This window comes from Eptatretus burgeri, chromosome 10 (genome assembly GCF_056783735.1).
Source record: "Eptatretus burgeri isolate ZD-2024b chromosome 10, Ebu_testis_v1, whole genome shotgun sequence".
NCBI lineage: Eukaryota > Metazoa > Chordata > Myxini > Myxiniformes > Myxinidae > Eptatretus > Eptatretus burgeri.
Window position 1 is genome coordinate 89,078,152 of NC_140970.1, and position 12,367 is coordinate 89,090,518.

At 42.2% G+C, this 12,367-nt stretch overlaps 1 protein-coding gene across 1 annotated transcript in view; it reads right to left on the minus strand.

Annotated features, from left to right (window-relative positions):
* Positions 1-12,367, minus strand: part of BLOC1S2 (biogenesis of lysosomal organelles complex 1 subunit 2) — a 53,685-nt gene that overhangs the window by 22,786 nt on the left and 18,532 nt on the right. The window contains exon 2 of the mRNA XM_085899278.1: positions 1,879-1,962. Within this exon, the coding sequence (XP_085755404.1) occupies positions 1,879-1,962 (84 nt within the window). The remainder of the gene's footprint in view (positions 1-1,878; positions 1,963-12,367) is intronic.

The window sequence follows — 12,367 nt, forward strand, 5'->3', positions numbered from 1 at the left end:
AGTACCTCACGAAGTAGAATGAGGTGTGCCTGTGTTGGAATTCAAAAGACACTGGAATGGAATGGCTGCCATACATGTAGAGATGCTGATTTAAAAAATTTTTGGAGTGGTCTCTTTTTTTTTTTTTTTCTAGAGCTGTATATATATATATATATATATATATATATAGTTGAAAGTGTGTCTGTCTGTGTGTCTGTGTGTGTGTTTCTCTGTGACCTATGCACGAGAAAAGTACTGGACTGATCCTCACCAAACTTCACATGCTGACAGAACATGTACCCGGGAGTGTCCCGATGTAAAAGAATTGTACTTCCGACTTCTGGTTTCCGAATTATGACGTCATCACCTGATTTCGTAACGTTCATTTTTCAAGTTCAGCCAATTGACATGGGGCCAATGCCATTTGCAATAGAATAAAAAAATAATGCTACAGTCAATTGAAGACAATGACTTCCGACTTCCCGGTTTCCGAATTATGACATCATCACCTGATTGCGTAACGTTAATTTTTCAAGTTCAGCCAATTGACATGGGGCCAACGCCATTTGCAATAGAATGAAAAAATAATGCTCCAGTCAATTGAAGACAATGACTTCCGACTTCCCGGTTTCCGAATTATGACGTCATCACCTGATTGCGTAACGTTAATTTTTCAAGTTCAGCCGATTGACATGGGGCCAACGCCATTTGCAATAGAATGAAAAAATAATGCTCCAGTCAATTGAAGACAATGACTTCCGACTTCCCGGTTTCCGAATTATGACGTCATCACCTGATTGCGTAACGTTAATTTTTCAAGTTCAGCCGATTGACATGGGACCAACGGAATTTGCTAGAGAATGAGAATTAATCAAGTCGCAAATGATGACATGAAACCAGCCTCACATTGTTGAGGCATTATGGTTTTGTATCTGATGTGGCAATAAATCTTAACATTTTTGAACTCGAGTCTTCTGCATATAAAACATGGCAGGGAAAATATAATATTATAGTGGTGATGAAAAAAAAATAATAATGGTGGCAGCCTCTATAATTTTACAACTAACTGTGACATATACTCCTTCAGACCTGCCGTCATCCACGGGATTCCTGTGCGGAGCACGGGTATCCCTGCTAGTATATGATAATACATTGTGACAAGGTGCAATGATGAGAAAAAAAGAGAGCAGGGGAGTGTGAGAACTGGGAAGAGGGTAAAAGTTTGGGAGGAGATGTGGATCATAGGTGGGGATCGAGACCATACCAGTGTCATGACTCATCAATTTTTCTTTACATTTTGCGAATATTTATAATAAAGCAAACATGTGAATGCTATTAGCCAATAAGTGGAGTCCTTCCAGAGAGCGAATAGACATAGCAGATACTGCAAGGGGTACTTAACAGAGCGCTCGTCTGATGACATGATTTGGGAGCTCGAAACGTGCTTTTCCTTGGAAAACTTTCGTTTTATTCACGAGTCACTTAACACTTCAATATTTAATTGAGAATTTTGTTCTACATCATCAAGACTATTAAATGAAGTGGATTTCATGTTTGGCTGAACAACCACAACAACAACAAACGAATTTTCTCTTTTGCTTGCCATCTCCATTGCCATTTTAAAGCAACGGCAGCTCGACGCCAATGAACCCTTTCTTCTTCACCAAACGCCAGAGGGACAACGGAAGGGGTAATCATCAAATGAGTTCATTTGCAGCAAGTCATTGCGTTTTAATGCGAGCGAAACTTATTTTGTTCTGGTTTAAACACCATCATCATAACTAGTACACCGAGAGGAATTAACAACACACCACATTTGCATTAGCACCAAAAAGACAGTCATGCTTAAAAAGAGCCGCAGTGACAACAAAAACAAAACAAAGATCAAAACACACTCACCGAGTTCTGGTTCATCCTTTCCACTTGGCTCTACTTGCTTTCCCTCAAGCTCATTTGTTTCTGTTGTTCTCTCCATTCCATCATCTTCCACAAAGAAAATTACATTAAATATGTAAGGAACTTTAACACAAGAAGAGGCCATTTGGTATATCATCCCTGCACTATAATCAACAACAGATGAATCCAATCTATTTATGAACTCCTGGGTAGGGGAAGGAGGGGGGAAGGAGAGGGGGGGGCGTGAAGAAACTTTATGGATATTTATTTGTTTGTTTATTTATTTATTTCACCCAACTTCATCTTGTATAGAGCACTTGACGAGAAATGTTTTCACCTTATTTTTGTTTTCCTAAGTACAAATTACAGGCTCATGCAAGAGCGAGGACCGAAGGTGTTGCAAGACATGAGGGGTGGTAGAAAACAATGGGGTCACTATGAACTTACCTGTCACGATATAAAAACAGGCCATCTGCTTCTGCTTCCTTGTGAAAGATCTTAACGATGTTGGACATCTTTTGATTCGATGGCATCCAGGAAAAGGGAGAGACATGGAGAGCAAGACTCCATTGAACTCGAGAAAAATGTATTGTCGGCTACAAGTTCAGGTTTATGAAGGACGATACGACCCGTTAACCCATTGGGTTCCCGTTGTGACAGCGGTTGATCAAAAAATCATTTAAAAAAAAAAAAGAAAAAGATAGCTCCAGAGAACTATACCGCTGAGGTTGTTTGCATTGATCAAATAATCCCAAAGAGTACTTGTATTGACTGAATCGGGAATTGGTTTTTCAATAATTTTTTTTCGTTGCCCGATTGGAACGGAACTTGATATTGCACGTCAATGTGAAAAAAAACGGAGAAAAGAAAGTCGAATAAATTATTGTACGTAATCTTCGAAACAATTTTATTTATTAATGAACACAGAAGTATTAGGTAAAAATGGTGGTTTATTTTATGCTTAAAAGTAAATCGTTCTTTGTCTTTACTAAATGTTTGAGATTTTTTAATAAATCATTTCAAGAAAATAAAAGAAGGTAGCTCCAGCGAACTAGTCCGCTGAAGTTGTTTGCATTGATCAAATTCTCCCAAGAGTACTTGACCGAATCGGGAATTTATTTTTTTGAACGAAACTTGATACTGCACACCACAGGAGAATGGTGAGCCGAAATTTTTTATTTTTTTTTTGAATACCTTGTCGAGGATCATATGAGAGCAAACACACAACGCACATCAAGGGGGGCATGAGACAGGAGGGGACGGAGTGGGAAGGACAAAATAGTGGGGAACAGAAACATTTGGAGATCTGTGGAAGGGAGAGGGATGGGACGGGGAACATGGGGAATAGAAGATGGACATTACAGGGACTTTCAAGAAGGAAAGCAGGGAATTTGAAGGAGGTGGGGCTTGGGTGGATTATCGGGGGTAGAAAAGATCGAGGATTTGGATGGGGGATGATAAGAGGTGGTGGTGAACAGCTGTTTTGAAGGCCTGGAGGGAAGAATGGGAATGAATAGAGTGAGGGAGTTTATTCCAAAGGTGGGAAAAAAGAGGAATGAAAGAGTGAAGGTGAGCAGTGATTCGTGATTTTGGTAGTTTTACCAGAAGGGGGTTGTTGGCGGACCTTGAGCAGTTGTACCAGGCTGATCCCCCAGCTGTCGAGTTGGATGTCAAGGGTGTTACAATCCCTGTTGCTGACCCTCGAATCAACTGTGGTCCACCTTCGCTTGTGGAAACACGGGGTACGGTGAACCAGTTGAAACGGGGCAAAGCTCCAGGGATCTGTGGCATCCATGCTGAACTTCTCAAGGCTGGTGGAAATGCTGCACTCGTGTCGTTGCATGCAGTTTTGTGCTCTGCCTGGAACACAGGCATCATCCCAACTGATTGGAAGAGGAGCCTTGTTGTTCCTCTCTGGAAAGGGAAGGGTGATCGCCAAGACAGCAACAACTACCGAGGGGTGACGCTGCTCTGTGCCGGGCAAGGTCTTTGCTCGGATAATTCTTGATAGGGTTCGCCACCATCTGCTTGAGCACCAGCGTCCAGAGCAGTCAGGCTTTACACCAAAGAGGTCAACGATTGACCGTATCCTTGCTCTTCGTGTCCTCACCGAACGCAGACGAGAGTTGCATGCAGCCTATGTTGATCTCTGTAAAGCGTTCGATTCAGTGAATCGGGATATCCTCTGGAGGATTCTTGGTCTTCGTGGGGTGCCACTAAAACTGATCGATCTGATGTCTGAACTCTACTCTGGTACTGAGAGTGCTGTGAAGTGTGGTGGTACCATCTCTGACTTATTTCCAGTTGTTACTGGAGTTCATCAGGGGTGTGTACTGGCCCCCACACTTTTCAGCACTTGTATGGACTGGATTTTAGGGAGGATGTCGGAAGATGGACCTGGCATCTGCCTGGGGGATGGCCAGACGGAGGCCCCTGGAGTACCGGCGGAAAGTGGACACAGTGACGCGCTGTTATGGCACATGCTCCCATACCTGACACTGAGCGCCCTGTAGAAATGTGGTGGGGACTAATCGCAGAGAGAGCATGGGGGGGCGAGGCTGGAGAGGAGACGGTAGAAGACAGAAAGACCACTGACCAACCTGCGGTGATTGAGTGAGAGACCTAAAGACTCAGCCTCATTGTGGGAGATGCCGATGATCCGAAATGCCTTGGTTTCGACAGCGTGAAGCCGAGAAAGGTGGGTGGCAGGAGCACCAGCCCAGAGGGGAGAGCAGTACTCCATCAGGCTGCGGACAAAAGCTTTGTAAGTGGTCAGGAGCTCAGGTGGGCCGAGGAAGGACCTTGCACGACGGAGGATTCCCAGTCAGCGATTGGCTTTGGAGGCGAGGTTTGAAATGTGGCTTTCCCAGGAACGGTCATGGCAGATAATGAGATCCAAAAGCTTGAATGAAAGGACTTCAAGAGGATTCTTGAGAAAGTAGAAGGGGGGGGTTTTCTAAGCGGTCCTTTCGAAGAGACACAGTGAGAGTGTGAGATTTTTCCGGATTGAAAGACATGTTCCACGTGTTCGACCAGTTTGTGATTTTATCCAGACCAGCAGTGAGCAAACAAGCTGCTGCTTGCCGGTCTGAGGGATGACCGATGGTACGGCAGAGGGTGGAGTCATCAGCAAAGAGATATAGAGGATTTTCCAGAGTCGGAGAGATCATTGATGAAAACCAGAAAAAGAACAAGGGCCAGAACGCTACCTTGAGTTACTCCAGCCTGGACAGGAAGGGGGGATGAAAGAACTCCATTTCGGGCCACATGTTGACTGCGACAGGAGAGGAAGTCTGCGAGCCATGAGTGGAGATAGCCTTGGATACCATAGGAAGAGAGTTTGGTGAGCAGGGCAGGGTGCCAGACTGTGTCAAAAGCACGTGATATATCCAGGGATACGGCTCGGATTTCCTGTCTGGCATTGAGGGCTTCCATCCATTGTTGGGAGAGCAGAAGCAGCATATCCAGGGTAGAGTGACTTGGTTTGAAACCAAATTGATGATCAGAAATCAAGCCATTGGAGAAGAGGAAGGATTTAATGTCTGAAGCGATGATGGATTCCATAACCTTGCTGATGATTGGGAGAAGGCCGATTGGTCTGTCGTTGCAGGGATCTGTTTTTGCACCTTTTTTGTGCAGGGCAGTGATGTTTGCTGATTTCCAAGCAGATGGCCTTGAGCAAATGAGAGGGTGAATAGAACAGAGAGAGGGTGAGCAAGAGCAGAAGAGCAGGCTTTGAGGACACGTGGGATGATGCTGTCTGGACCGGTTGCAGAATCTGAGTCGAGGTGTGACAGCAAGCTCTCCACCTTGTCAGGAGAAAAGGACACAGAGTCCAGGGACAGTTGGGTGCGACTGGGTAAGGTGGGTATAGAAAGTGATGGGTTTTGGACACAAAATTTTGCTGCAAACACCGAGTTTAGGCATTCAGCTTTTTCACGTGCGGTATCAGCAGTGCAGCCATTTGAGGTAAGGGAGGGGATGGAGGGGGAACATACACCAGAAACAGATTTGATTAGACGCCACCAGGATTTTGAGGAGGGAGAGAGGTTTGAGAGTTCAGACTTGAGATGAGAAAGATGTTGTTTTCTGGCTCTCCTGAGGGTAGATACACACTTGTTCCAAGCTTTATGGAAGGAACTGAGATTGCCCTCAGTTGGGTTTGCTTTCTATGAGGCAAAGGCAAGTTGTTTCAGGACAACTGCTCACCACAAGCTTCAGTGAACCAAGGGTGGGAGGAAGGGTAGGACAACTGAAGATGAGAGGGGATAAATCTGTGCATGAGGGAGAGCAAGTTTCTTTGAAAGAATTCCCAGGATGAGTTGATGTTGGAGAAAGTAGAGATAGGAGACCAGTCTATAAGTTTGAGGGCTGCTTGGAGACCCTGCCAGTCGGCTTGAGTGAAATGCCAGACTCGACGGCGGTGAGGTGGTTCTCCGATAATAGCCAGAGAGATGTCCACTTTGACAAGGACATGGTCAGAAGAACCGATTGGAGCGGAGGAAGAGCAGGAGATATTGTCAGGGAAATTTGTCAAAATCAAATCCAGAAGAGATGGAGTACCATTGGTTGAGATCCGGGTAGGGAAGTTGACCGATTGAGTCAGTCCCAATGAGTCGCAGAAAGCTTTTGCTGAGGTGCCATGACAGGTGAGAGAGGTACCCACACCAAGCCAACTGGCATGATGACAAATGAAGTCGCCAAATATGAGGAAGAGAGTTTGGATGAGAAGATAGAAGTTGGTCCATGTTTTCAGATAGTGAGGTGTAGATGGAGTCATCACTGTTAGGTGGACGGTACAGTACACATATAAACATGAGGTGGGAGTTGAGGGGAGCAGGGTGAGTATACTGATTCTGGCTCACTTTTCCCCATGTAAATGAATGGGGGATTTTCAGCGATTCATTTTTTTTTTTCCCTAAAAGTAAACCCCCTTTTTATCCCAAGGTATATTTATTTGTCTCCCCTTTTAACCTTGGGGCACTCTTTTCAAATAACCAATGCAATAAGATAAAGAATTGTTCAAGTAGCAAAGTAGTAATGTGATTTGTTCAAAGTGATTCTAAAGAAATATCTGAAACATGTAAGCCTCGGGGTACTCTTTTTCAAATAACCAGTGCATAATGTTTAGCTCACTCATTGAACCAATAAACATTTGTTCATTCTCAAATTCCTTCAATAGTTGAATTTTCTTTGCACAATAATCCCCATCTAAAATATTTAAAAATAAAACATTTGAATCTTTCTATTTTTCAAGATACCCCTTTTGTGTCATTATGAAATGATGTACTTCTCTTAATGATCTCATCTGACCACCTCCTGAGTTGCATATCATTTTTTTGCATAAACCACGCCATAAACAAGTTTTGTTTCAAATGTTTTCAGTTCGTGCCGTGAAAATGAGGAAGTCTTTTGGGACAGTCATGCTGTGAAAAAATAGGAAGTATTCTGTGAGAGACAAGGCCTCGTGTTTATATTTTAAATCAGAACACGAACACGCTTTTAAACGCAAGATTAATCAAAATCATTTGGCGCATTTTAATTTTGTTTTTAAAATCAGTCATACTACTTGAGAATGTATCGCCCACGTATTTCCCAAGCTGTCTCGCCCGAAGCGTCATTTCCTGTGGCCACACCCGATGATTAGGCAATTTCCTCATCGTTGCCTTACAAGTGATTCGCCAGACAAAGTTTCTGCCAGACGGGATTTTCATTTTTTACCACCATGTACCAATGGTTTTCAACTGAGACATGAACTATCTTTCTTCTGACGAAGAAAACAGCTCACCACAAAGTTGGTAAGTTTGTGTATGGGTTCCTCTTTGAACGATGAAGCAATCGATAATAAAATAAATTGTGATAATGATAATATATATATATATATATATATATATATATATATATATATATATATATATATATATATATATATATATATATATATATTTTTTTCCTGGCAGGTCCTTGGAAGAAGAGCAGTTTACATATCACGACGAGGTGCATGAAATTAATGCTCCAATTGAAGAGGTCATCATCTTAGAAGAGGATTGAAAAACATTTTTAATGACTGGCACGAAGTCTTATCACGACCTCTGATCTTTTTGCCATCTTGTACCAATGGTTTTCAACTGAGACATGAACTATCTTTCTTCTGACGAAGAAAACAGCTCACCACAAAGTTGGTAAGTTTGTGTATGGGTTCCTCTTTGAACGATGAAGCAATTGATTATAAATTAAATCGTGATAATGCTAAAATAGATTTTTTTTTTCCTGGCAGGTCCTTGGAAGAAGAGCAGTTTACATATCACAACAAGGTGCATGAAATGAATGCTCTTATTGAAGAGGTCAATCATCTTAGAAGAGAAGAGAAAAACATTTTTAATGACTGGCACGAAGTCTGATCACGGCCTCTGATCGAGTGAATTCAATCAACGGTGAGACGTGTGTGTGTGTGTGTGTGTGTGTGTGTGTGTGTGTGTGTGTGTGTGTGTGTGTGTGTGTGTGTGTGTGTGTGTGTGTGTGTGTGTGTGTGTGTGTGTCCCTGTCTGTTTGTCTGTCTCTTTGTATCTCTCTCTGTCTTTCTACCTCCCTCTCTCTGTCTGTCTCTCCATCTGTCTTTCTACCTCCCTCTCTCTGTCTGTCTCTCCATCTGTCTTTCTACCTCCCTCTCTCTGTCTGTCTCTCCATCTATACCCTTGACTCATTTTTTTTTTTCAGCTCGATCACACAACATAAACTGTTGAAGGAATCTGGTACAACACATGATTTTCTGGAGGTAAATGTTTCTGAATTATTATTTAGTTATTTGTTTATTTATTCTTTTATTAATATCACTCTCGCTTTTGAATGTAGCCTTATGGTTGTTGGTTGCATCATTAGTTTGGACGCGGTTATGCCAGCACACTGGAATTCATTTTATTTGCCTCGGAAGGATGACAGGCTGAGTCGGCCTCCTGGTGTGTTAATTCAGTGGTCAACGAGGCTTGAACTTAGAACCAACACCAGGCTTACTCATATTACCATGTAATTATCTTTATAAAACCTAATTATTATCCACTTTTTGTTTCAAAACAGAATATGGTGTCCGAGTTTTGAAATCACAAGACATCTGAAGAAGATTGCTGGGAAAGATTATACATTCTCGCAAATGAATATTTAATATTTGCAATTTTGATTAATTATATTTGTTTTGTTTACAATTATTTGATTTTGAATTACAAAAAGAGAATTAAGACATGAAGAGGAGAGGGAGGGAGGGGGGGGGTAGGTGCGCTCCCCCAACGACCCATCACCCCCTCATCCCACCCCCTCCCCTCCCCATGTGTGTGTGGGGAAGGGTGGGGTGGGATGAGGGAGGTGGTGGGTCAAAGGTGGGGGGTGCACAGGGGGAATGGGGGGGGTGGGCTTGTGTGGGAGGGGTTTGTGTGGGAGGAGCTTATGTGGGTGGGGCTGGTATGGGCAGGGCTTGTGTGGGCGGGGCTTGTGTGGGCGGGGCTTATGTGGGCGGGGATTCGGTGGGGTTTGTGTGGGCAGGGTTTATGTGGGTGGGGCTTGTGTGGGCAGGGTTTATGTGGGAGGGTTTATGTGGATGAGGTTTGTGTGGATAAATGGATAGATGGGTGGATGGGTGGATGGGTGGAGCTTGTGTGGATGGGTGGATGGGTGGATGGGTGGATGGGTGGATGGGTGGAAGGGTGGAGCTTGTGTGGATGGGTGGAGAATTTTTCAATTAAATAAACATGTTGCGTGTGGGGAACTAATTAACTAATGAACTAATCACTAATTATGTGAATATGATGAATGTGGGTGGAGCTTGTGTGGGGTTTGTGTGTGTGGAACTTGTGTGGGGTGTGTGTGTGGAACTTGTGTGGGGTTTGTGTGTGGAGCTTGTGTGGGGTTTGTGTGTGGAGCTTGTGTGGGGTTTGTGTGTGGATCTTGTGCGGGGTGGGGTTTATGTGGGTGGGGTTTATGTGGATCTTGTGCGGGGTGGGGTTTATGTGGATCTTGTGTGGGGTGGGGTTTATGTGGAGCTTGTGCGGGGTGGGGTTTATGTGGAGCTTGTGTGGGGTGGGGTTTATGTGGAGCTTGTGCGGGGTGGGGTTTATGTGGAGCTTGTGCGGGGTGGGGTTTATGTGGAGCTTGTGCGGGGTGGGGTTTATGTGGAGCTTGTGCGGGTGGGGTTTATGTGGAGCTTGTGCGGGGTGGGGTTTATGTGGAGCTTGCGCAGGGTGGGCCTTTTGTGGAGCTTGTGCGGGCTGGGGTTTATGTGGAGCTTGTGTGGGGTGGGGTTTATGTGGAGCTTGTGCGGGGTGCGGTTTATGTGGAGCTTGTGCGGGGTGGAGTTTATGTGGGTGGGTTTGTGTGGGCAGGGTTTATGTGGGTGGAGCTTGTATCTGGAGCTTGTGTGGGGTGGGGTTTGTGTGGAGCTTGTGTGGGGTGGGATTTATGTGGGTGGGGTTTGTGTGGGCGGAGTCAAAAAAATTTCAATTTATCATTGTCTTTTGTAATTCCTGTGAATAAAATGAACCTAAAATCTCTTCCCCTTCTAAATCATATATCTTTTCAGTCCAAGGAACCGTATCTATTACATAAACAATTTTTAAAAGTTCGTTCGTCCATCGTTTAGTATAACCCTTTTCAAAATGAGATTTCCATCTATATATTCTTACGATATCACCAACTTTGAACTTAGGTTTTCTGACATTAATCTTTTTCAAATTTTAATTTTGTAAATGTTTCTCATGGTTTCATATTCGTTGACGTGTGAATCGTGTCATTATACTTATCCACAATATCCTGAATAAAAGATGACCATTGTTGTGAACCGATTTGTGTGAATTTTTTATATAGTCTCTCTTTTAAGGTATGATTAAAACGTTCAACAACAACGGCCTTCCCTTCATTAAAGGTACTGTATAATGTAATAGTTATTTTTTAGAAAATTCATAAATGTCTTGTTATAAAAAAAAAAAACTCCACCCTCATCAGTCCACAATTTTTTAGGTTTTCTCTTACTTTTATTAAATATCTGTTGAAAGGCTAACATAAGAGTATTACCTGTTTTGTTTTTTTAAAGGGACAACCCATGCGTATCGACTCCTCAAATCAATAACGGTTAAAGCATACTTGTACCCCTTATCATTATTGAGTTCAATCAAATCAGCGGACCAGATATAATCTACTTCCTTGGAATAAACCTTCCTTCTCTGAAACTTTGTGAATATTGGTTTATGTAATTCATCAGCTCATTGCTCTTCAATCTTAATGACATCATTAGAGCCTATAAGTTTTTTGAATTTCCAAGTCCAAGTTTCAATTTAGCACTGATCATCTTCTTCACGATGAACCTATCAACTTTTTCTCTCAAGGTTGGATTTTGTATCAGAGACAAATTATACAACATTTCTCTCTCGGCTTCATGCTTTTCTTCCAAAGTTGTGGTATTCCCATAATCAATATCGTGTCTCATGCACACTTCATCAACTCTATTGATGGGCTCACTCCAAGAATTAGGATTGTCTCCCGCATCTAATCTTTTATCCAAGTTTGTGCCTGGACCACAGAAAGAATACCCTGGTAGATGTAATTCCCCTGGTATTCCAGTAGTTGTAAATTTACTTCCTGATAAAAACTTTTGTATATCTCCTCCGAGTTTGTGTTTGGAGATCAATTTGTTTTTTTGAACCACACACCGAACAAAGACCTTTTTGTATAACCCTGTTATTTTTACTTTTAAAATATGAAATATTTTCAGTATTAGTTTTCTTGTTACATTTGAGACAATAACTCATTTATTTATGAGAAAAATTCCTCCAGAGAGCGAAAACATTTTTAGTTTCCAACATGCACATTTGAATCTTAATTTTTAAAACATAAAGAATCCTTAGAAATGCCTTCACTCTCTCCTCCATTTATTTAAGAAAAAAAATGAAAAACTTTAAAGTCAATATCCTGTCCTTGAAAACAGTATTGTCGAAAATATTGCTAATAGACTTGTCAATTCTTTGTTTTCCTCCTCGGTGGGTTGAGTTATTTTCTGTAATACCCCCAATATTTTTTTCATCTCACTGGTTTCCATATTTATTCAGTCGCGCTCTTTCCTCCCTCTCCTCCCTCTCCTCCTTCTCTCTTCTCCCTTTCCCCCTTCTCTTTCTCCTCTCTCTTCAACTTCCTCGTCCCTTACTATCCTTGAATAGTTTCCACCCCATAGAATATCATACATATATTCATCAGGATTTCTTGTTATTACTGTATCCAAAATAATTTTTTTTTACAACAGGAAACCAATAAAATTTCTTTTGAATTTCTAAAAGAGCCTTACGTTTTCTTAACTTTATAATTTTTTCATTATTTAACATTCTAATTAAATCTAAGGTTGTCGGTTTATCAACATCAGCATCATGCCAATCTTTTATTGAAAATACCTCATTCTTATGTTGTAGAACATATTTATTAAAATACCAAATACCCTTTTCTTGAAGGTATGCTTGGA